General features: G+C 39.7%; 1 protein-coding gene across 5 annotated transcripts; it reads left to right on the top strand.

The window, feature by feature from the left end:
- Positions 1-49: 49 nt before the first annotated feature.
- sytl5 (synaptotagmin-like 5) lies at positions 50-25,308 on the top strand. 5 transcript variants are annotated; one of them, XM_088315618.1, is made up of 18 exons: positions 50-210; positions 11,234-11,505; positions 11,831-12,046; positions 12,475-12,587; positions 12,671-12,788; positions 13,783-13,923; positions 14,057-14,156; positions 14,260-14,395; positions 15,364-15,464; positions 17,587-17,682; positions 19,327-19,392; positions 20,277-20,455; positions 20,621-20,723; positions 20,793-20,954; positions 21,030-21,138; positions 21,849-21,987; positions 22,062-22,270; positions 22,511-25,308. In XM_088315618.1, exons 2-18 carry the CDS (start codon positions 11,390-11,392, stop codon positions 22,660-22,662), a joined length of 2,256 nt encoding a protein of 751 aa, XP_088171744.1. In that variant the 5' UTR covers positions 50-210; positions 11,234-11,389; the 3' UTR covers positions 22,663-25,308. The 5 variants fall into 5 exon arrangements, with proteins under 5 accessions (XP_088171744.1, XP_088171747.1, XP_088171748.1 ...); XM_088315621.1 differs by having other exon boundaries at positions 14,057-14,150; XM_088315620.1 differs by lacking the exon at positions 50-210 and adding an exon at positions 1,665-1,680.
- Positions 25,309-25,975: the final 667 nt, after the last annotated feature.

Genomic DNA, 25,975 nt, shown 5'->3' on the forward strand with positions numbered 1-25,975 from the left:
ACACGCCCGCGCAAACGTGCACATACGTACTTACACCACGCCCCCTCATCTCGAACCACCCAGCCAGTGGACGTGTGTACTCTCACACCGTGTGAGACGACAAAACGAAACCCCCACACGGTTACCGACAACCTGACGAGCTGGATCGTATCGCCAGACCTCGGAGTGCCCTGCCGGCATCCCTCTCCACCCCCTCACCGTCATTCCCAGGTAAGACGTGTCTCTCCCGGCGGGTCAAACGGCGCGCGAGGCAAAACACACACGTCCACGAATAAAACAGGTTGGTGTTTTGTCACTGACATATGGCAGCCTGTTTTTACTTGTTCCTCTCGCTTTTGTGTGTGTTGAGGGGGTTAAAAAGGTGGGTGGGCGAGAGGAGGGGCGCGATCACGACCGCGGAGGCTCAGTCAGCCACCGGTGGGACCGTGGAAAGTTCGGCGGCTTTGCACATGCAGGTGCAATGCAGCAAAAAGACAAATTTCTCGCCGCGGCCGCCGCGGTTGCTGCTACTGCTGCTGCTGTGGATGGTGCTGATTACAGTGCCAACTGCAACGTCATAAAAAGTCGTATCGGATTGTTGATATAACGCTGAGGCACATTCAAAGAACCCTGAAGCCTCTGCAGGCTGTCAATGTGTTCAACCAGGAGACTGTTGAGTGAAAGTGAATGAAGAGTTCTCGTGATTTCAGTAGTTCCATGTGTGACTGTGTGTGCACTTCTACATAAAATACATCAAACGTTTATCGAGTGTCAGCTTCTATTTCGTAAACACACCAGTGGTCAAGATGCATGAATCATGAAACTCAGAGGTTGTATTATAAGCGCCCAAACATTTGCACACACATACCGGTACCGTGACACTTCTCAAACTCCTGACCTGTATATTGCAAATTGCATGATTTTTGACCGATGCATCAGTAATTGATTATTTTTAAAATTATTTTTATAATAATTATTACTGTTTTAATTTAATTGTTATATATTTATTTAGAAGAATATTATCTATTTTTTTTATTACATTCGTAAATTGAAATAGTACAATATGTATTTTGCAATATTTTATGTTTTTTTCAGTACAATTCCAATAATTGTACTTGTCAAAATGTTTTTCCCTAAACAATCGATGACAAGTGATAACAGTGCTGAATTTATACAAATATAATGACTCTGGTTAAATTTATACTATAGTATTGTTTTTATATTTTATTGTAAACAAATATTACGTAGTTATAATGCTGGTTAATTTTTAAAATTGTATTTACAACAATTAAAAGTATTGAATTTGTATTTATTTATATTCACATTTTATTTTGAAATCCATAAAAAGTGTTGTGAAGGATAACCTCCCTCATTACTGTGACGTATCTCTGCTCCATACTTCTGCTCTCGAGTAACGACAATTAATACAAAATCATACCAAATGTCAGTTCGGTGTGGGGATGAAAAAAAAAAAAACCTTGAGTGCATTTCACGTGCACAATATTGTACCATTGTGGTTGGCTTGCACACTGCTTGATACTTGGCGGGGCGTGCGATGAATTTAATGCCGTATGACGATGAGGACAACTGTATTTGGAGAATGCGCCAGGCTGGCAAGAGAATAAAGATTAGAATAACGGCGATAAGCCTTCAGGGGACTCCCTCGTTTCTTGACTGTGGATGTGGGGGGGTTGACTAGAGGTCAGTGCATCATCACAATGGCTGGCATGTCCGTCAAACGCTCGTGCATGCACACACACGCTACACGGGGATGCTGCTGCACCGAACACGTCTTCTGCTGTTGTATAGTGCAGGGTTTCCCTCCCTCCCACACATCGGTGCCTCCCCGCTCGCTTGGTATGCAGCCCAAGCCTCCTGCAGCCTCAGCCAGACACCGAACGTGTCCCCCCCCGCCCTTCATCCAACGAGTGAATGAATGCATCCCTACGACGGGTATGATTAATGCATGGTTTGATCATTTGGTCTTATTTTCCTGTCAAGCATGTTGAATGTGATCAATGATGTCTGGTCTTGGAATCAAGGAATGGCTTGCAGCAGATTGAGAGTAATTTTGAGGCTTGGGCAGTTTGCCGCTTAAACAAGTTGCAGAAGAAATGGAAATGTGAAGGAGGACATAGATTTTTTTTAGATGTGAGGCTGATTCCTACTCTGTGTTCTTTCTGCTGACTGCAAAGCTTGCGGATACGAATCATTTGTTGCAGTAGCAGCAGAATCGTGGGGGGCAGTGTTGCGATTCATAGCGAGGCATTTCCAAAAATGGCAGATACCAATGAAAACAATTTTTAAAACTCATTCAGTGCGAGTGTGGTAACGACTCTAGAGCATTTTCTTTAGTTTTTCCAAGACCCACAGAATGTTCAGTTTGATGCTTGCCATATTCTTACCAAATGAAAAAAAAAAAAAATAAAAAAATTAACTCAAATTTCCCCATTGTGGGACTAATAAAGGACATCTTTATCTTTATCTTTAAATAATAGACTCTGTCACTTATTACTACTCCTCAAGCGCTTGCCATTTAAAAGGAAAGAGCATCACACCTATATCAAGCTAATGAAAAAAAAAATCATCAAACGACTTCATTGGGCACTGAATGTTTTAATTCGATGTACAACTTAAAGGGGAAGTCAAGTCAATATTTTTCTTTACAATAATATGTTCTCTATGCCCTCACTAGTTGCCATTCTGATTAATAAAACATTTGTGGAATATGTATTAAGCAAGCCAGTCATTATCCATCTCATGGGGCTGTTGACTGAAAATGACATCACAGTGCCCAAGGGCTCATCTTGTGAAAGTCAGATGACTGAAGTCAGAAAACAGGTGAGCCCTGATTGGTTGTTTCATGATCCCAAATAATCAGAATATTGTGTTTCAACTTAGAACAAATTATTGTAAAGCAATCGCATTGTCCTATACACTCATCCAATCTCAAATCTAACAGAAGCTGTGTTACATTTATTATTGCCATTACAGCAGGGGTGAATAGAGACGATGTCGCCAATGTCTGCTGAGGCCGCTTTGGCTCATGATATTTTCATTTCAAATGTTCGTCGTTTTACACCGCACTTCACCGCTTGACTAATTCTTCATCATGTATATAGCGATATCTGATATTGTACATCGTGTCATGTGGTGGCCTGAGGTGATGGCTCAGTCATTTGGTCTGTTGGGTTTCCTCTTATGCCGGGCGTGAGATGGCTGCAGCCAGCTGCAGTAAAAACACACAAAGGCGGGGAATTGTGGACATTGTCGTGATATTTATTCAGCGGTGGCGTCTTGACTGTGTTGAAAAGTCAACACGGCCGAGTATGTTTCAAAGATCAAGGATTGTGATTAATTAATGTGTTGGAACACATGGACGTCGCTTAGATATTTGCCCGGTTGCTGCTGTGAGTGAGACACTTTTAGAACATTTGAACGGTCAATTAGAAGTGATCAGTGAACGTGTATGAATGGTGGACTCGCAACATCTTTGTTACGCTCCCTCAATGTTTGATTTTTCAAAGAAAAAAAGTTGTCGTTTCGAAATTTTACTTTGGTCAAAGTTAATTGAACATGCATATATTGCTGTGTAGTTGAAAAAATTTCTCAGACTATTTTGAGTTGTCTCTTGTTGCTAGGTTGAATTGGTGGAGACCCAATAGCATATTATCATCATCATCATCATAAAAAATATTTTAATACGATCCTCGTCACTATAGTGGGGGTGTGCTTGCTGAGGTTAAGGCCAACGAGCATCCACAGTGAAAAAAAAAAATCTTTTATTTTTCTTATAAAGTTGACTTGACTTAATCCTCAAAATAATATATCATAACTTTTTCTAGAAAAACAAATAAAACTATCATTGTATGATCATACAATCTATTCTTGAAAAAGTATCTCTGTAGACAAGCTTTTCTTCCTGTGATCTCACCGGCGTCTGACAATATTGTCATGATGAAAAGAACATTGAATGACTGGCGCCACGTTAATAAAAGTGAATTGAAAAGATCAACTGCTTTCATGTAGAAATTAGAGCCATGATCAAGAGTGCAGGCCTCCGCCAAGGTCAACGTAATTCCGTCTGATTGAAAATCTTCGGCCGAGTGGTTGTCATGACGATATCAACTGTTTAACCCCAGCGAGATGAGGATCAAGTGGAGCTCCTCTCAACTCTATATGAACGGGGAAATTCATTGTTATTGTGTTAGCTTTGGCTGTCTTCCACCAGAACTTACCGCGGGTCACTACAACGTGTGTAAGCATCTGTTGCTGTCACTTTTATGCTTTTGGAGCCATCTGGCGTGCTACTTCAAGGCTTTTTGTTTAACCGTGTGAATATGAGCAGTCAAAATCTGTTTGGGTGACACTGAATCTTTTTATCTTTGTTTTCACAAGCAGTGGAGTGGTTGTCACAGTTTGGATACCGTGAAGTCGTGATACGCTTGGCTTCTTTTCATTTAAGATGGAAGTGAAGTTTATAGATCAACATCCTGTTCTCGTCCTCCAGGAATACAGTGAATTGTTTCGCTTGGAAAATAAAATTAAATTAAATTAATAATAATAAAAAAAATAATATATATATATATATATATATATATATATATATATATATATATATATATATATATATATATATTATTTTTTTTAATTATTATTATTTACTTCTCCTTCTTTATTAAGGATATTTTGATTATGCTATTGGCTGCTGCTGGCTCATGTAGTGAGCGTTTGTATTTTAAGTGCTCCTGACAATTCTGTAAGCGATGGTTATCGGTTGCGTAGAGAGCTGGGTGGCAGCCAAACACGAGAATCTTGGCAGTCAGTGTCTTGGCTACCTTCGTGCCAACTTGAGCTGCGAACTTGTTGGTGGACAAGTAGTAAGGGCTTCCCTCAAGTTTAAGAAGGCGTCCTCATGGGCTTTTTTGGTCTGTTGGACTCCGAAAAGCAGTTGATTGTTACTGGCAGGCTGATTATAGAAAAATTTGTTATCATGATTATTCATAGTGACATGATTCATAAACATTCAGTGAATTAAAAACTTTGTGTTTATTTATTGACCAAAACTAAACTAAAAAAATATAACAAGCAAATGAATTAGTAATAAGGGAAATAAAATATTGAAAATAACTAATTTTGAAAGAACATCCAGAAAATAATTTAGTAAAAAGTAAAATAATAATGCATTAAAATAATAACAATAAAAAAATCATTCTATAAAATGAACACTGCCTGTACCTGCTGTGAACATTTCTTCCGTCATGACTATCTGTGCATGCCTCACGTGCCGCTTTTAAAGGGAATGAGACAAGTTGCTGTGACTGCTGGCGAATCAAGTTGGCTATGTTTACGCCCACAGTGGCGCAAACCACCTTTTTTTTAAATGTGCAAAAATACCAACACTAAGCGTAGATTTAGGCTGCTCATTGTGCGTTGATTTTCTTGATTTTATTTTTCTTTCCCTTACTTAATAGTACATGAAGAAAAAGATGACTTTATGTGTGTGATATTACCTACTATTTTTTTTCCTTTTCAAACATATGAACACTTTAACTTTGTATTATTTTAATCCATCTTTTTAAAATGTTCATTTTAGAGTCCTAATACTAGCTTGTGAAATTGCCACAACCACCGCGTTAGATACAATTATATACACATTTGCATTTCCAGAAATAATTCTGCACACTTTTCATTGACTGTCAATGAGATGTTCATCTAAAATGAAGTTTATCATTGTGGTTGAATATACAAGTGTACAGCATCATACTGACAGCTGTTTTTCTACATGAGTGAGAGAAATTCAAGGCACCAGCATACTTGTTATCACTTGTGCATGCATGTATTATTCATGACCAATCACTACAAAGTATGAGACTTAAATCTTTGAAAAACTGCACTTTATTCCAGTTATGTCATCTGAAAACAGCAAATTGGGAAGATTGCTGACACTTTTCCTCCCTCCACATATGATTATTGTGATATATTATTATCATCGTATCTTGTGTTCCGTCCATCTATTGTATTATTTTTCTGAAGTGAGAGATGCAAGCCCTCAAGTCAAGTACCTCAAATGATATCATATGAGCCATGATGCGGTTGCAGCGTGCATGTCAATGACGGCGAATGCGTGCAGCGGAGACAGGATGGAGCACGATAAAATATTCAAGCGTGAGTGCGTTGCTTATCAAGGCGAGGCTGCGAAACTGGGTTAATAACATCCAAACATGCTGTCAAAAAAAAAAAAAAAAAAAGGTCTCCAAACATGCACAGTGGAAGCAAAAAGGCTCCTCATGTAGCTCACAAACAAGAGTTTTTATTGTGAGAGTTGCATGTCATTAAGCAGCATCTATTAATTGTCGTCATTTCTACTGTATAGTCCCTTCAGAGATTTGCCAACAGCGGAAGTAAAGTTTAATGTGATTCCTAGGAGCGCTTCAAGGGTGCACTCAATGCAATGCAATGAATGGAACTAAGTGCTTTCATCAAGCGTCATTCTGCATCATCTTACTGCCGTTTCTGCTTTCAGCGAGACTGAGGTGATCGAAAATGAGAATCGGGCACATACAGTGGAATATCAAAAGCCAATAACCTCCCCAAGCTACGTTGCTAATGACGCACAATGAGACAATGAAAGGTCCAAGTTGAAATTGCCATGATGTATGCGTGCATGATAATAAAAATTGTGGGAATGTACACACCCATGCTAGGTGGAAGCATTATCCTGCTCACGACAACACTAGCATGGAAACAGGAGCTCAGAACATGTAGACCTAGATTCTCCCATTTCATAATATAGTTTAAAACATGTATCAAATATATATTTTTGAAACATAGTGTCTTCAGATTTTTTTTAAATAAACTTTTTTGCATGATAACTTTGTTCCTAAAAATTATGTAGTGTGATATTTTTCCAGAAAAAAATGTTTTCCTACCGCTTCCTAATATCATGACTTTTATTTCTAGAATTAGGATATTAAGTTCATAAAACATTATGACATACCTAAAAGCATGATTTCATTTCATTTCATTCAACTTGTTGCAATATTTCAACTTTTTATATTAAAAAATGTAACCTTCTCTTAACTTTGTATTTTAGTACCATAATATTGCATCATTTAATTCACTCAATATTTTTGTAATTAAATTCCAGCCTTACTTTCATAATTTTACCTTTTCAAAGGCTTTTGTTGCATTACAAACCTTCCTGAATTTTTTAAAAAAATACAACTTTTTTTTTTTAGAAAGAATACAACCTTATTTTTTTAACATTTACATAAAGAGGTCTTCCCCCTTTAACTTGTATTATTTCTATCTAGAAATATGTCAACCTTACAATTGTCCTAGAAAAAAAATATTAACCTAAATTAAATAATTGTAATGTTGTGCTTACACAAATATTTATTTTTCAAGATATGTAAGATTGTAACACTTCAAAAAAATGTAGGAAAAAAAACAAAAAACATTACTTTAATTTGGGAAATATTTTTTCGAGAAAAAACATGATGCCTTTCTTCACATGGTAACCTTAGGACAAACTGTCGTGTTATTGTTGTAGTTGGAACAAAAATTCATCTATTAAAAATGCTATAATCTTTAAAACCGCTCTTCATTTTGAAATGAATGTAGCCAACTGCATTTGTGACTGAAATCATTTCCAAGGTCAGAGCACTGACTCATATTTTCAAGTCAATGTTGAGCATTCTTGTCTGGCCCTTTTTCCAAAACGGTAATCACATCAACACAGCTCATTAAGCCAATCATTCATTTTCCTTCCTGTGGCCCCCGCCTCTCCTTCTGTAGCTCATTTTGGGAGGAGCGGCACTCATTTGCTGAGCTGACGCCACCCTCTCTTTGCTTTTAATTTGTGGCCAAAAGGACACAAACAAGCCATTAAGGGGACAAGGTTTAATCATGTTGACATGAGGGCGATGAAATTGGAGAAATGCAACATGTTGACATTGCTACTAAAACGCAAGAAAACCTTATTCCTTGGGGGTTTAAAACAAAAATTCAAAAGAAGGCCTGTTCACGAAATCACAGAAAAGGGTGTAATAGACGTTACTGGCAATGTTACATTTTAACTGAAAAAGCACATAAAAGTGCACTCTCAAAAACTATCCTTAATTAATCTATTTGGGTTTTTAAAATTTGACTTGTAATAACCGCTTATAATGTTTTAACTTTTGTATTTCATTACGAGAACTTCATAATATATCACCACTCTTTCAGTATTGCTGTACTTCTGTACAGATTAAGGAATTGTAGTTTACCTCACATAGTTACAATACTTTGTCACCTTTTATTTTTACCTTGCACTTGACAAATACTCCAAACTGTATATTTATAAAAAAAAAAAAACAACTAAAACTAATACAGAACAATGGCAACAGACAATGTATTGACAGTGTTTCCGGTATTTCATTATAAAATGTTCCTGATTAATGTAAGAGTACATTATATTGCTGTAAATGAGTTTTTATGTTAAAGTACAATTTACATCAACTACTTTTGATGGCTCTGCAATTGCCATTGCGTGTTTGTAATACATAAAGCATACGCCTGCAGGCCCGTGCAGCGTCTCCCAGCAAATATAACGTGGCTGCCGGGTATTGCGGAGAATTGATTTAGCAGGTGGGCCCTAAAAGCAGCTGTGAAGCAGCATTATTGACCATATGTTGATGCATTTTTAATGTTTTAAACACTTCAACTCTCCTATGTGTGTGCGTGTGTGTGTGTACATATATATATATGTAAATGTCCTTCTCTGTGTGTGTGTGTGTGGGTGCGTGCGCTATGTGATTGGGTCACTGGCTCATGACCTGCTGCTTATTGGTCACCAGTTCCTGCGTGAATTATTCAGGAGGAAGTCGTCTGCGTCAGAAGGGTGTCAATTACCACATGACAGCTGCAATAATTGTAATGCGTAATCTCTCATGGCATTAACACCTTACTAACACTGTAAAAATGTCAATCAAATGATCTCACAGTACAAAAAAAAAAAAATCTGCCATCCCGAAGATAACAATGCTTTCTTTTGATTGATGCAGTCAGAAATTGTGGTTCCTCTACTTGTGTTTTAAAAAATTTCGGGACCATGCTTATCACTCCACTAGTATCTCAAATCAACTCACCGCATTGAAATGAACCAAAATGCTTTTAATTCAGTCCAGTCCCCCCAAAACAGTAGCAAAGTTTGTGACGTCTTTTTTAATCAGAAATTACAGCTCTCTACTCTCGTACTTTATACACTCCACAAACCAACTATCAAATCAACACACTGACACTCCTCAAACAAACCACAGCAAACATGACGTCCCAGTTAGCAGATCCTGGGGAGGCATGGGGAGAACATGCAAACTCCACACTGGAAGGTCAGAGCAGGAATCCAACCCTGTACCTCTGCACTGCTTGCTAACCAGTCGGCTGTCGTGCCGCTAAGTCAATAATTCAGTTATTTCATTTCCTCTTAAAGATGGGCAGTTTTGAGGTGAGGATCAACTTAAACTGGTTTCCGATCTGTGGGCGTTAACACACAACACTTAAGCTAGTTCAATTGACGCTCTTCCGATGTGCGCACATTGGCCACCAGAGGGCGGTGGAGCACATGACTACTGTGCATACAAACATTAAAAAGAAAATCTTAACTAATTATGTTTAGGGCTGCAACTGACAAATATTTTAATAATTGATTAACATGTAGATTATTTTGTTGATTAACCGATGCATCTTATTAAATAAATGTTTTAACTTTAATTTATTCAAAAATCAAAACTAGGACGTCATTCCAAATTGATTTTGTGCTTTTTTATAAGTGATAGATTGTAATGTGCGAAATTCCGTCGGGCGGCTGTGACAATGGATTACTCTGATTGGCTGTTAGCTAGCAACTCAGTGCACAAGATTAGAAGACTATGAGATGGTACACACAAGCAAAGAAAACTGTTTGAGATATGATAAAAAAAAAATGACCGCCGCACGCTCAGGTATTGTCACCATGGCCAACCCACTGAAAAAATTCTGGCTACGTTTCTGGCTGCTGTGGACACATCTGCTGTTCTGTTAGCACATGTTTGCCTTGCACTAAACGACTTCCAAAGGAGTGCACGCCTTGCTAAGGCTTCAAGTCAGTGTGAAAGGACTCATTATAGGCATTGAGGGGAAAAAAAACGGAGTGAGTCACATTCCTCTGAGCTACGTTTTTATTGCAAGGCTCGCTAGTGCATTCATTTTAGCTGAAAAGCCAAACTTTCGGTCATTTCCTGTTTGCTCAGGGGAGGAGCCACTCGGAATATGCGGGATGTGTGTACTCGGGGAGAGCAGAATGGACATACCCTAACTCCATTATGAGATAAAACTCAGTGATTATAAACTTTGAGCTCCTAAGCGTAAAAATGCTCAACGTGACGCTATTTAAGAGCGATGATAAAACAGTCAAATATGGTCATCTGTAAAACCCAGAGGGGCTAAAATTAAAGCAAATAGAGCATGTATTTTTTGGTAAAAATAACCCTATTTTAACACAGAGAGTCATGTATCCACTTAAAGTTAATCATTTGTCTGAGCTTGAAAATATATCAAATGAACACTGAAGACTTATTGAACAGGAATCTGCATTTGCATGGTCCTGCCTTTTGTATGTTTGGTAGCTTATGAGAAGTTTTACGGCTAGAACTATGAAATTCCCTCCGTTTCGATTTAAAGGTGAAAGAAAATCTCCTCATTGATCCGAGTGCAGCTGCAACTCAGCTCAAGCGGCAGCAGTGCAATTGCTGATAATGAAGCTGCACGGCTTTCCAAGCAGGATGGAAAGGATTGGAGAGAATGAAAAGAAAGTGTTCTCATGGGATGGCAAAGCTGTTCTCCATCAAGTCAGGATCCAAAAGTCCATTAGTGTGATGTTCTGACATACAAATACTTTTGTCTTCATCACATTGAGATTAAAATGCTGTTTGGTTTAAGGTTCCCCACCCCTACAATAACGAGTGCAGTATTGGTTGCATTTCGGAGATTCTTGTCTTGTCATTAACAAGAAAACAGCAGCTGAATGTGGATGTGTTTGTTTGCGTGTGTGTGTCAGCATTACACTTTGAAACTCACCACCAATTAAATGTAACCTTCCAACCCTGACAATCGTCGTTTTCCTATATTAAGACAACTGAAAATGCCAAACCTATGAAATCAGTTTTAATTCTTGCAAATCACAGCATAATTGCGTCGATTATTTTTTTTTTCCTTTTCGCTGCATTCTGTACAGGTTTCACCTACAGATGTTCACACAATGTGAAGCATAAATGATGGCGATGCCTGCAATGGAAACAAAGGCGTGTGGTGAAGTAGAAGCCGGCGTTTACCTCCATGCGGCGTGCCCGCTCAGCTGATTCCACCGGCTGCGCGTAGACCCGAGGTAGCGATGGATGTGGCCGACGACCTGAACCTCTCCTTTCTGCTGGAGCACGAGCGAGATACCATCCTGAAAGTGCTACAGAAGGATGAGAAGCTGAGAAAGCGAGAAGAGAAGAGGATACGGTAAGAATGTCTGTCTCGGCTTCAAGTTTTCATAAAACAAAACTAAAAGTTTCTGAAATTTTCACGTCTAAATTTTGTTCTTGGTTAATTTATCCGAGCCCATAGAAGACAGCTCGAGGTAGAAAACTTGTGATATGCCCAAGAACCTTTATGATATTGTCACATCTGATTGGCAGGTACAAAGGACTAAAATTTCAAATGTACAGTATTTTCAGGATAGTTTACCTTGGCTGCGTTCACGCCCACAACGGCGCAACCCGCCTTTGGTAAAAATACGTCAGCTTGAAGCGATAACGTTTTTTTTTGTTTTTTTTCCCCCCAACAGGAAGTTAAAGAACGAGCTGCTGGAGATCAAACGGAAAGGCTCCCGGCCGCCGCGTGAGTCGGCAGAGCGTCAGTGCGCCCGCTGCATCAAGACGTTGGGTCTAATCTTTGACCGCGGCGAGCTATGTGACGAGTGCCAGCTCCGTGTATGCAGCGAGTGCCGCGTCTCCACTCCGAAGCGACGCCAGTGGAGGTGTAACGTGTGTGCTAAGATTTCGTAAGTGTCCACTAGGCTACCTTTTAGGGACTGATTAATGCCTCAGGTCTACTTGTGTAGTACTTGTGTAATACACAGTGAAATAACAATTTTGATATTAGCTATTAGCAGAAGTGGCTTGTTGCATGAGAATGAGATATTTTCTCTCAAATGCAGCTTCCGTTTTGGTCTCTTCTTCTTTTGTCTCACCAATTGGCCTTTTCCACTTTCCAAAGAAGCTCATCCAACACTCATCTTGTGGGCTGTGCAAACAAAACAAAGACAATACAATAAAGTGCTAACCTGAGAAGTTTCATGAGGTGCACAGGATGGTTTCCCCTCATGTGATGTCACCCACGACTGACTGATGATTTTAGTCTTAGATCTCCGCAGCTCTTTGTTGTCGTGTTCCTGCGTAGATGAGCCTGTTGTTTCCATGATCTGCGCAGGGAGTTGAAGGTGGTGACAGGTGAATGGTTCCTGGAGGAGCGATCAAAGCGCTTTGAGCACAAACTGTTGAGCAGTGACGTGGTGAAGCAAACAATCCTGAGCAGTCCGACAGGTGAATTTCACTCGTGCACTTGTATATCCTTCTTTTCACACCATACTGAAACCATGTCCGTCCTTCTTGTGTTTTATCCCAAGCCATGGAGGATAGCAAGTCCCCGGAGACCTTGACGCTCCGTCCTGAGGCAGGGAGGGCCGATACACAGAAATCCAGCAGAAGGTCCAAACATCTCGTCGATGGACTGAAAAAGAGAGGGTAAAACTGAAGCGTTCTTTTTTTAAGAGCCCAAAACACTCTTTACGGTAAAAGTTTCACATTAACTACATGTGGTTCGAAACATTTCTCAAAAATACTTGTTTGACTTGTGTTCTGGGCGATGCTGTTTCCCTCCAGTCACAACATCAGAAGAAGTGATTACCAGCTGCTTTTAAAGTCGATTTGTCAATCCAAATCTGAATTGAAATTTAAGGCTTCATATTTGACCCTTGCTCCAGCCGTGCCCAAAGTTTAGTGGAAGCAAGGGCTGGTTTTCATGGTGGCTGTGCTCACGGTCAAGATGGCGCAGACCACCCTTTTTTAAATTCACCAAGCTGTACTATTATGCTCATTACCTGAAAAGTTGTTATCACCGAATTGTCGACGGGGTGCGACCGCCACGCGCTAATGATGGTCATGACCTGCCCGGAAATACACCGGCTGATTAGGAAAAATAATATTTTCCCCAAATTCCCGATGGCCACCCAACCCCTGGTTGTGGCTTTTTTCATAGATGCGATAGTGAGTGAAGTGAAGTGTAAAATGAGGCTATATTCAAATCTTGCTTTGCTTTTCTGGTTGGAACACTGCAAACTCTCCCTTTAACTGAATTTCTGCCCAGGTAACTGATATTCTGATGAATTTAATAACTAATCCACCAATTTACTGATTAGGTGACTGAATTTGAATGACTACCAAATTCACTAACTGACCTAACCGAACCTCTAAACCCACTGACCATCTGACTTAATGACTGGACTGACTGATTAACATTGACTGTCTCACTAACTTCTTGTCTTACAGACCAACCAACCAACTAACTAGTTAGCTATGTGACAGTCTGACTGTTTGACCAAAGAGCTAACTTTCTCAGTGATTCACTGCCAAACTGTCTAACTAATTGTCTCACCGCCTAGCCAATCTAAACGAGATAATAATTCTCAGTATTGTTTGAGCTTCCTGCAAACAAAAATCAATATCTGTATGTATGCAGGAGGATGAGGATGGATAAAGTGTGCAGCAGACCGGTGAGGTCGGATAACGGCATCGGTGGTCTCAACATCAAATCGGCTTCAGACGGAGACGCTCGCAGCGTGCGAAGTGTTAACTCTGCTCCAAGTTACCATTCAAACAGGTGTCTGTTGAAAATCAAGTCAAATTTACGTCAGTGAATGCTGAAATGTTTCAGTGTATTATTACGCCTACTCACAAAGTTTTGCCAATAAAAGTGGCATCTTTACTACTTGATCTATATTCATGTCTCTTAGCAAAGGCAGCGACTTCTCCGGAACGCCGACAGTGCTCAACAATCGACGATCCAAAACTCCTGACAGATACTCCACTGCCAGCAGCAACCGGAGGGTCAGGGTTAGCCAACGCACACGCGGCCATGCACACACACACACACACACATGCACACACAACCATGGCACAATCCTGTTTCATTTCTCTTAACCTTGTTCAAATGTAGCCTGACGGAGCGGAGAGTGTTTCCAGTTTCCACTCCAGCAGCAGCGCGCCTGAGAAGAAAGCCACAGTGCATCATGGAAGAGACTGTGGAAGAGACGCCCCGACCATTTCAGTCTCCCAGGCTTCGGTGTCATCAGGTTGGTACTGTTGACACAGTCGAAGGAGATCCCATCGAGATCCCATCCAAGTTTTGTATTGAAATGGCTGTCGTGAAAACGATGCAGCGCGACGACCATCGTAAACACACTGTTAAACTGACGTTTGTATGCCCTCCAGTAACAACTGCTGCTGCTATGAAGTGCGCACAGTTCCCAAGTGACACCAGCTGCCTATAAAACGAGTTGTAAAGGGCACATCTGTGCTTATCACATATTTATATTTACATCGCACCAATTCTGCTCAAGCACCTATCGTAGAACGTTTTGCCAGTAGCGCTTATTCACGTCACTCTGTGGTCAAATGTGGACAGAGACAACCCATCCAGACAACACCGTTGGAGTTCATGCAAAATGTGTTCCTCCACGCTGAAATAATCCAAGCAAAAGTTATTCTTTACTGGACAATACAGTCTCAGGGTCACCGATTTGCCATCTGCATTTCGAACCTAATTTTTAATATTTCTTCCATTAAAATGTATTCACTCAAATATAACAATCATGATGTTTTTCACATGAAGTATTTATTTATTTTTAAGCATGTTAGTAGATGCCCCCTCACTGTATAGAAGCATGCCGTCATGGATCCTGGAACCGGAAGAAGGGCCTTCACACAAAGTTAAAAACATAGAATTGTCCAAAATACCGTGTTGTAATGACAAATTACAGTCTAATGCGTTTAAATCAACCACTGATTTGGTTGTTGTTGATTGAAGAGGTTTGTTCCAATAATTTATATCACATTTGGTGATTTGTATTTGTTCGTTTTTTTGAATGCTACTGACAATTTTTTTTTACTGTTGTTCACATTCACTTCTAGACATGGCATCAGTTTCCCATTCCCATTCCTTTACTCATTGTCTGATTTAAATATGTACATAGTTATTATTGTATTATATGATTTCAATCATTATCATAAAGACTTATTCCATTCTTCTCTTGTCAACCAGATCACAGTCGCTCTGAGATGGACCTATCGGCTGCAGGTACGGACCTCAGTGACGACACCTTCAGCCTCAGAAGCCGCTCTGTGCCAGGCCTCAATGAGACGGTAAGTGGCGGCCTGACCATGGATGCACCATAATGCGATCGTGTAAATCACAGGTGTCAAACTCAAGGCCCGGGGGCCAGATCTGGCCCGCAACCTCATTTTATGTGGCCCGCAAAGGGCAAATCATCTGCATCAACTTCCTGTTTCTAGCATATTTCCTTCACTTTTAACAACACTGAGATATGAGATATTGCCATTTATGTTATCAATCCTCCCCTTTTAAAATAAATAGAAAACTTGTTGAACAATTACTTACTAGCTTCTGATTTCAAAACTGGCTTTCCAATCAATTTATATGGGTTCACAGTCATACCGGCCCTCTGAGGGAAACCACAACTACGATGTGGCCCGTCCACAAAAATGAGTTTGACACCCCTGGTGTAAATGTTAATGTGATCGTAAATTCTTAGTATATGCAATCCGTAACCCATGGAACAGTAGCATAGGTGTCATGCAGCAGTCCAGTCTTGAGCCTCTTTTAACCTTTTTTTGGCCTCTCTACGTCTACTGCAAATTAGAGGTGGTGGGTCAAACAGTCCACATCACTCTTTAATTTCCATATCCACTTAATGCAAAAAAAAAAAAGACAAATATTATCTTAAATAGGAGAAGGGAAAGCGAGGAAGTCTATCCTATTTTTGAAAAAAAAAAAAAAGACTACTGCAACTGCTGCTAATACATCAACATTTTTTTCTTCTGTAATTTTGCCCCCCACCAGGTTTTGTGACAAGCTTTTTTTTTTTTTTTGATTGAGTAAACAATCCATTACGATACCTTTCAGAAACATACAAATTGTGTCATCAATTTATGTAGTCGTAAATATGGTATACAGAATAACTTGAATATTTTTGGTGAGGTCGTCTGCCTCACAGTTGAGATGTGCCGGGTTTGATCACGGGCTCCATCCTTCCTGTGTGGAGTTTGCATGTTTTCCCTGTGCCTTTTCCACTCAGTTTCAACTCATTTTTGTCCATCTTAGGCGGTGGCCATTTGTCACTTCTGTCTATTGAAAATGAAATCAGGTAATGACCAATCACACCTCACATGTGATCTGAAGGATGTCATTTTCAGTCAACAGAAGTGACAAAATCACTGAGATGGCTGCATAGAACATATTCTTGTAAAGAAAATTGGTCTCGATATCCCTTTTAAAAATGTCTTGTTTCATTTTTTCCATCATCCATTTTCTACAAGGCTCCTCATTAGGGTTGTGGCTAAGATGGAGCCTATCCTTGAGATGTGTTTACGTCGAGAGGCGGGGTGGCACATAAAGACACATAAACACACCATTCACACTCGCATTAGGCAATGCAAGGCAGCTTTATTTGTATAACGCATTTCATGCAGAGGGCAACTCAATTAGCTTCACACAAACTGACACAGCACCGAAAAGCATTCAGAAACAGAACATTTAGTGACATTCTGAAGCAATGCAGAGAAACCAAAAGTAGCTTCCCAAAATTACTTCAGGAATCACATCGAAACACAATAACAGAAGACTTTTTAAAACATTTAAAATATTCAACAATTAAGAAATAAAAGTTGGCTTCTAAAATTACGAAAAGAAAGAAAGGGGTTTAAAAATGTAATCAAAGCTATGGAATAAAAAAAAAAATATATATATATATATATTTATAACCTGGATTTATATTTGGGCCTGACTACACTTTTTCCATTTACATGCGTCTTGACAGACAAATTTAGCTTCATCATGTTTCAAAGCACAATGATTGACAATTTAGTCTTCAACCAAACTAACATGCATGCTCTGCAAATGTTCTTTTCAAACTTGGACACTTTTTTGACTAGTTTCATTATTGATTTTATGTGGTCCGTTTTGAAGTTACCAAATGTTTGCAAATTCATTTTGCTTTCAGTTTTTTTGTTTTGAGGTTATGGGTGGTGTTTTCAGTCTACACGCTTAAGGGGTTTTAAAGTCCTTGCCAAACAAGCTGAGAAATTATCACACTTGTCTCATTGAATTTATGGAAGCTGGCTGTATGCGTGTATACAAACACACGCACACCCCCCCCCCCCACACACACACACACAAAATGCTGCAGTGGCCAACGGCCTGGCGGCCATCACCATCTGCTTTCACGTTCAATGTGATGGTCCACAGGAGTTCTCTGACCAGGATGGCGAGGAAGACATCGATGCCCTGATGTCGGCCCACAGTCAGACGGCAGGACGCCACCTCAGCAATGCCGTGTCTACGGTAACAACGCAACCTCTTTTGAACTGGCACTAAGTGCACGTGATGGGGCAAGCGTGTATGCAACCTCGTGGTGCATGCTCGCTGGGTGTATGCAACACCTGTTGTGTGTGTTGACTGTGTAAATAGGCGAGGAGCTGTAAAGCATCACAAACGACACCTAACTCAACATTGTTGTTTTATATGATATGATAACATTGATTGTGTCATGTCCAAGAATTATACACACCTTACAGTATATTAGTTGAGGGTGTGGATGGAGCATTGTAATCCACACAATGAACAAACAGGACCTGATAATAAATAAGTTGTATTTATTTATTCATTTTTCAAATAAAATATTCCTAATGAATCAATTGCAATTGCATGTAACATATCATACTAACGATGCCTCAAGAAGAATTCAACTCACACGCTCTTTGTGTATATTTGTGATGCACACCACATGGGAACCAGATCACTCTCATGCACACGCGTAATGAGATGTCAGAGAGAAAGCGACACGCAAACAGTGCTGTACTGCTTGAGCTTTAGCGCTGTTTTTTTTTTTTTTTTACTTTTTATACCAAGTAGTGCCTCATAAAAATAGTAAGCTCTCACAGTAGTATTAATATGACCACCATTAAACACAGTGGCATAGCAGGCCCAAGTGTTCATCAAAAAACAGATTCTGTTCCTAAGGAGTCATTTTAATTGTTAATATTACAGTGCAATTCTGAACAATTCAATATTTTTGAGGGATTTTTTTAAATTTAAAAAAAAGTTTCAAAAAAGTCATAACTTAACCATAAAAAAAATCAGATTAAAAGAAAATATCGCTTTTTAGGTCATCTTTTTAATGAAGAGAAAGCTCACCGTAATTCTATTTCTATATTTTTACAACCAACCGACCTCACTTGCTTTTAAACTGTCCGCAACCCGTTTGTTTTAGTTTGATAAAGAAATGTTTTCACTTGTGATTAAAATGTGAATAAGTAAATATTGGCGTCAGGTTTGTAACTGAACTACAAATACTGTACTGTATTTTTGATGCCAAAAAGCTACTCAAATATTAACATTTTAGCTGTTGTTACATTGATATAGTGCACATTGATATTGTGAGGAAAAGGATTTTGACAATAGCACGAATGTAGGGTTATTATCGCGTCATAAGAATCCTATTGTGATCATTAGCATGCTAATATTAGCACTATATTTGTGGGGAATTGCATGTTTCCCCTAGCATTTAGCTCAAAGGCATACTGTGTGCCCCCCAACACTAAAGAAAATCTTCATAAGTCATCGAAATAATATTTTAATAATATATCAGTGTAGTTTTATGGACGTAATATAATATGACGGATAAAGCCGAGCAAACAACATGGAGGATATGACCTTCAATTTGATTACGTGAGCTCGTGCTGATTTCCAAATCCGGACGAGCTGTAATCTCTGTAGTTTGGCTCTGATAATCGCCATGGTAACCGGTGTCATGTTGTTCTTGGATGTACTGCCGGCAGTCTCTGCAGCCCATCCTCGGGAGGCCCGGCGGGCTGACGGTGGTGGTGGGGCTTGCTTGGGGTTCATTTCCGTCTCTTCTACTAACATGTCAAAAAGACTTAGTTCTATTCTCTCTCTCTCTCTTTTCTTTTCTTAACACTCCGCTAGTCTTCCACTCCTGCCTCAGAGAGGAAGTGGGCCTTCCTCAATGTCCCCGACTCAGATGCTGAGACAGTAAGACTCTCGCTGCATTTCTTCCAATCCATCGTGCAATGTAATGCTTATATACTACATTTCCGTTCATCGCAATGGGGAAAAAAGATTTGCGATGCAAGTATTTTTTTTCCCACTTTGGTCGTGACGTACACGAAGCTTGCATTTTTTGGGCTCAAAAAGAAAGATCGTCAACCAAGTGATGGCTCATCCAGTAACAAAAATCATCTATGAAATCTGGTGGTTTTAACCAGGATTATGCAACAATATATTTAGATCTAAGATCCCACTGAAGAAAATTCCTCTTTCATTCTTAATAGTCACTGTAAGCACCCTTGATTACTTTTTCACAGAAATCTTCCGAATCTGAAAATTTGCTGAATTTTTCAGCCCTGGCATTTAGTAGCGTAACACTAAACTCTGTTGCATCTAATATTTAAATTGAGCATATTTTAATGTTTGCAAAATAGTGTTTCTTCTATGTACCGCTTTTAAGAAAGCAGTGCGTCATGTCATAAATTCAAAAGAATATACTTTACATTTCAATTCAAACTTATTCACTGCCATTGACGGGTATAAAAACGAAAAAGGCCGTTCATTTTACCCGGCTGGCAGTGAACGAGTTAATCGAGGGGTCACTCAAGAGTGTAGGCTGCCACTTGCTTGAGGAACAAAATATTACTGCATTTGCTGCTGTCAAATGTAAAATGGTAAAACAGTATCAAAAGGTTAAAAATAGATTGTCATAAAGTTTAGAAAATGGATGTGCTCCTGGCGAACATTTCTCAATCACAAGGACATCAACAAAGTCACGTGACCTTCACTCCTCTTTCCCGTCCTTCTCCTTCTTCGTCGTCCACTTGGGCCAATCATGGACTTGTGCCTCTTTTGTCTGCGCCCACCAGAGTAGCATCAGCAGTATGATGAGCATGTACAGCGAGACGGGTGACTATGGCAACGCCCGCGTCAGTGGCGAGATCCTGTTGAATATCAGCTACAGCTACAAGACGGGCGCTCTCAACGTGCTGGTCAAAGAGTGCCACAACCTGGCCACGGGAGACGAGAGGAGGCAACGCACCCATGCGTGAGACACGCACACACTTTTGCACCTTTTTCCAAAGGCACGCTTATTGGTTGGAGTGTGGGAACATGCAATATCGCACTTGCGACAGTGCCATGATGGCCATCCTGACGTATTTCCAAAGTTGTCACGTTTCGTGCAATTGTGACCACGTGTGTTTCCGCACAGTTACGTGAAGACGTACCTGCTGCCGGACATGTCGCGCCAAAGCAAGAGGAAGACCAGCATAAAGGCCAACAACATCAATCCTGTTTTTAATGAGAACCTGAGGGTCCGTGCATTTCATCATCATTTACTGTCTTTTTTTGCTTCAAACTAACTTGTGTCTTCTTTGGTGTAGTATGTGATCAGCCACTCGCAGCTGGAAACGCGTACCCTGCAAGTGTCTGTGTGGCATCACGACCGCTTCGGACACAACAGCTTCCTGGGAGAAGTCGAGCTGACGTTTGACTCCTGGGAATTCGATTCCCAAATAGATGAGTGGTTCGCTCTGCAGCCCAAGGTTGCCACTCTACTCCATTCAAGACTTCTTCTTTGGTAATGAGCCAAACGCACAAGTGACCATGTGTTTGTGCAGCTGGAGAGCAGCGTAGATGCCACCATACTGTACAAGGGAGAACTGACGGTGGTGTTGAAGTACATTCCTGCAGAAAAGAACCTCATGCTGCCTCTGGACCAAGTACAAGGTAAATTAACACAGTCTTATTAAAAAGTACAGTGCAACAATACAATACAATACAATATAATAGAAATTTATTTCGAGAGCGGATTTCACAACAGCTGGAGCTCTAACAAAGTGCTTTTCATATGGTGTTATATGAGGTAAAGAGGTTTAAAAGCAAAGGTTAAGAAATAAAAAAAATAGTGTGATTTTAAGGAATAGGTGTCAAACTATGGCCCGGGGGCCAAATTTGGCCCTCAGTGTAATTATATTTGGCCCGCGAGGCTATACCAAATGACTACTATACCATTTTACATTCTACATGATAATCGTAAGACTATTTCTTGCTACTCCAGGACATGGGCTTGGATAGTAAATTAATTTATTATTGTTTTTTTTTATTTTTAAAATTATTATTTATTATTATTCAAATTTTATTTAATAAATGGATGTCACTGGGGTTTTTTTTAATTCGATTTTGCGTATCTGGACTATTAAGTTTTATATTGTATAGTAACTTAGTAAGTGTTGCTTGTTCCATATTCAATGTTAGAGCAAATCTTGTTTGGGTCCATATTAAAAGGTTTCTATTTTATGGGATGGGGGTTGTATTATACACAGGGGGTGTGTTGTTCTCAGGATTTTACGCTAGTTTTATTGTAGCCGACCCTGGATACGCAGAAGACAATAAATGAATGTGTTTTTTGGTGCTTAAAAACTGTCTGTCTCCTTCAGTAAAGAAAGGCTTCCTGAAGGGCAAGAAGAAGAGCACCTTCACACCACCCAAAGGGGGCATGGTTGAGCTGCTAGTCAAGGGGGCCAAAAATTTAACTGCTGTCAAGTCTGGAGGAACGTCCGATCCTTTTGTCAAAGGGTGAGATAATAATCACAATTCTTACCATGAAGGTTGTTGTAATCAGTCAATGCGTTGGATCATACTGTGTGCAGTTACCTGCTTCCGGACAGCCAGAAGTCCACTAAGCACAAAACGGCAGTGGAGCGTCGCACGGTGAACCCGCAATGGAATCACACTTTCACCTACTGTGGTCTGCAGCCAGGAGACCTTAACAATGTGTGCCTGGAGCTCACCGTGTGGGACAAGGAGGCCCTGGCCAGCAATGTCTTCCTGGGCGGAGTCAGGCTGGGGGCTGGTACAGGTGTGTGTGCGCAATCCAATGCAGGGGGAGGTATAGTATAGCTTATGGGGGGACAGAAGGCACAGTCAGGTTTTTTTTATTTTATATATATATAATCAGCCGATGACCTTCTATTGCAAAAGAGGCTATTTCCTGGTTTATGGAGACAGGTGTCAAACGATTGTCTCATTTCTGATTGTGGGGTGGAGGGACTGATTCCATCCTGACTCTTTTTTTTTTCTCTCTATTCGTCCCCTCAAGGCACAAGTTACGGGAACGAGGTGGACTGGATGGACTCATATGGGGAGGAGCAGCGGCTGTGGCAACGCATGATTGAAAATCCAGAAGTCCCCCAGGAGTGTACGCTCATGCTGAGGTCCAGCATGCGCAAGTGTACCACATGCACCTCATGAGACCGAATGGATTCCTTACACAAGATACGTTTCCACCAGTCTGTCTCACCGTGATGTCGGGGAATCACTTTTTTACCCACAGGATGTAGCCTATTATGCATCGACACCGCATCCCACAATTGGATGATAACGCTGCAAAAGCTGCGTTTGAAAATAAGAAAACGAAAAATAGTGATATAATAGATACAATCCTATTATTTAAAGCTAAACATTCCTGTAAGAAATCTTAATAAGAAGTAAGATTTTAAAGGGGAAAAATGCTTGCTAGCAAAGACCAATCATATTTTGCCTTCGTTCGTGATATTTAACCTTTGACGTTTTTTTTGTTTTTTTTTAAACTGACATCAGCACTAATTTGTGCATCCGAGCTCTAACAGAAAAAACCTGGGAGTTATCCACCTTTGCTTTCTCACAAAGGTGTGACTATGTGCCATTGCAATCAGCACCAGGCAATCAGATAATTAGATGTCCGCCACACACAATTTTCATTGCCATTTTGCCATGAACACAAAAAATCAGGGGAGGTTTGATACGACTCTTTTATTTTTTTCAAAATTGCTCTCCTGTCTCTGTTACAGTTCTGAACATATCTCAGAACGCAGAACATTGATGTTCAACTTCAAGCCCGTTTCCAGTCAATGCCGTTTAAACGGCACAACGACATGAGAAAAAAAAAAAAAGTAGAACTAATGCTGACTTTGACAGGCAGTGGGAAAAGTAGTCCTTATAAACTAAAAATCTGTCCACACACTCCTAATTGTACCGCTGGGTGAAAATGGGCCAAAAGAACGAATGATGGCATGAGAAGAAGCACCTCAGACATTGCAAGAAAGGAGAGCATCTCTTTCCAGTCCTACTTTTCCTCACCCTAGTGTCGAAAAAACTGTCAAAATGTTTGTCGCAAGCTAAAACATTTGAATTTACTTCCAAACAAGAAACAAAAAGCAGTGTTGTATCTAGTTTTAAGCACATCCAGATGGGCGTCACGTGTTCAAATCATGTTTAGCTTGTAGCTAACTATGCCTATCAGAGACTTTCTTTTTTTAATACAAGACATGAGTCAAAGCACTGATACTGTAAATGTTGGTGATGACGCCCTTGTGAGCAAGCTAACTGCTGTGAAGCACATCCTTGCACGTACGATGAGTGAAAGTGTCTGTTTTTATGATCGCTTCGGAGTGATTTTTCACCGTTTAGCTAGATAACGCTATTCTCGATTGCTAAACTAGTTTTCCATTTCGGAAAAAGCTCTTCAACACAATAGTAAAGCAACTATGACAAATGCAAATACAGTTGTGCTTTGATTTAAGAGTGCCCCATTTTATGAGCTGTTCAAGTTATAGTGTGAGCCTTCGCTTAGTTGATTTATTATTTTTTTTTTTTTCCTTTTTTTTGCCATGTACAGCAAATTGAATTCAAGCAGGCTTCAGATACTTCGCCAGTGAAGGGAAAAACAAACTGTAATGGCTGTTGTACTTTCAGCCGTTTATTGAACGGGACAAAAAGTCAAATACCTCTAGTTATTGACTTAATTGGTTCCATGAGCCCATTTGGAACTTGATACGTTCATAAATCTTGGTGATATTTCCCATTGAAATGAGTTGAATTGCAGCCCCAAGAACAAGTTGTTTCCTAATTTTTTTTCACCCATGTGAGGTTAAAAATTAAGTATATATAATATAGGAATGGGTGAAAATGCACAGTACTATAGAGAAATAAAACTCAATAAAAAAAATAATTTCGTTTTTTTTTTGCTGTTGGGGGGCTGCAACGGTTTAATAGAAATTGTATTTTATTTCAATGGGCAAAACCGATTTGATACTCGCAAGTCAAGGTACAACTGCAAAATTTTTGGTACCAAAGTTGTAGACGACTCAAACCATTGTTGTACGTGTCGTCGTCGTCATCTTAGCATTCTAAGGTTAGCATTTGCTCAAAGCACCACCGTGCCTGTAACACACAAGTTCACGCAGCGCAGTCTAGCTAGCATGAGTTAGCCTTGTCTCGACCACTAAATTGAATAGATTGTAATTCATTGAGAAATATATCTTTGACATTTCATGCCTGCTTTAAGTAAAAAAAAATATATATTTTTTTTAAAAATGTAATTATATATATATATATATATATATATCAAAGGTAAGTACTGACTTCCAGCTTTGACGTAAACGTAGGTAACACTGTATCAGTGTGAACAGTCAGCTGCATGCTCGTAGAGAGGAAATATGAACAAAAGAACACAGGAAGTTGAGCACTGATAACCACATCATTAATTATCTTTGATGGTTCGCTTCCATCTGAGGGGCTCAACCACTCACAAAAACATGTCGCCAAATGAACGCTGTATAAGCATTTTCCTACGATAATGATGAATGCCAGTGTGTGCGTCATAGTAAACCATTCCTGCACTACTACTAATAATACAAGTAAAACATGATTTTAGATGACAAGCTTGTGCAATACCCGCCTGCTGACTTTTGATGTACAGCATGTGTTCTCTTGTGTGTCATGCTTCCAAGGTGTCCAACCTATTTCATCTCATTGCAAAAATATTTTGAAAATAATAAAAAAAAAAAACCTTTACACTGATTGATTGGTTCACTGTGTGTAATTTGACAAAATGAAATCTTGAATATAGTGACGCGGCATAAGAGCGTTGCCATCACGTAATGGATGTGTGAGCTATTTTGTTTTACGACACAATGTCAACCAAACCTTGAATGTTCTGAATTATGTGGTTGCCAAATGAGATACATCATTGTCCACCACGCCCATGCATTTCTTAAATTGATAGTTTAAGCAAGTCTTCCTCTTGATGTCTCAATCACAATCCAGAAACATTAAACATTAATGGTCATGTAAATATTTAAAACAGTTACGTCCTTCCCTTCTCCGTGGTTTCATGTCACGCTGTTGCTAAATTCTGCAACATGTTTAACAGACTTTTATCAACATTGGCTGGCTTCCTGCATGACATTTAAAGTGATTGTGTATATATTGAGACTAGAGGTTCTGACATTGGATTCTGGGAAAGAATTCAAAAATCTGTTGTTGATGATGGTGAAGGAGTCAGGGGGAAATGAGCCAAAGCAGAACTAATATATCTGCAATCCAAGATATACTTTCAAGACCATTTTAAAAGACGAACCTTTAAATAGAGAAGCTAGGTCGTCAAACATCCAGGAGTACGTAATTGTGTCTGTACATTATTTCTCCAGCCGTGATGTCATAAATGATGGTGTTATGAGGGATATTTATTCAAGTCGGACTAAGTAGGACGCAACTGAAGGCCAAGGTGTCAAATGCACGGCCC

Source organism: Idiotropiscis lumnitzeri, chromosome 14 (genome assembly GCF_059441095.1).
Source record: "Idiotropiscis lumnitzeri isolate Australia: NSW breed Sydney's pygmy pipehorse chromosome 14, RoL_Ilum_1.0, whole genome shotgun sequence".
In the NCBI taxonomy this organism is placed as follows: domain Eukaryota; kingdom Metazoa; phylum Chordata; class Actinopteri; order Syngnathiformes; family Syngnathidae; genus Idiotropiscis; species Idiotropiscis lumnitzeri.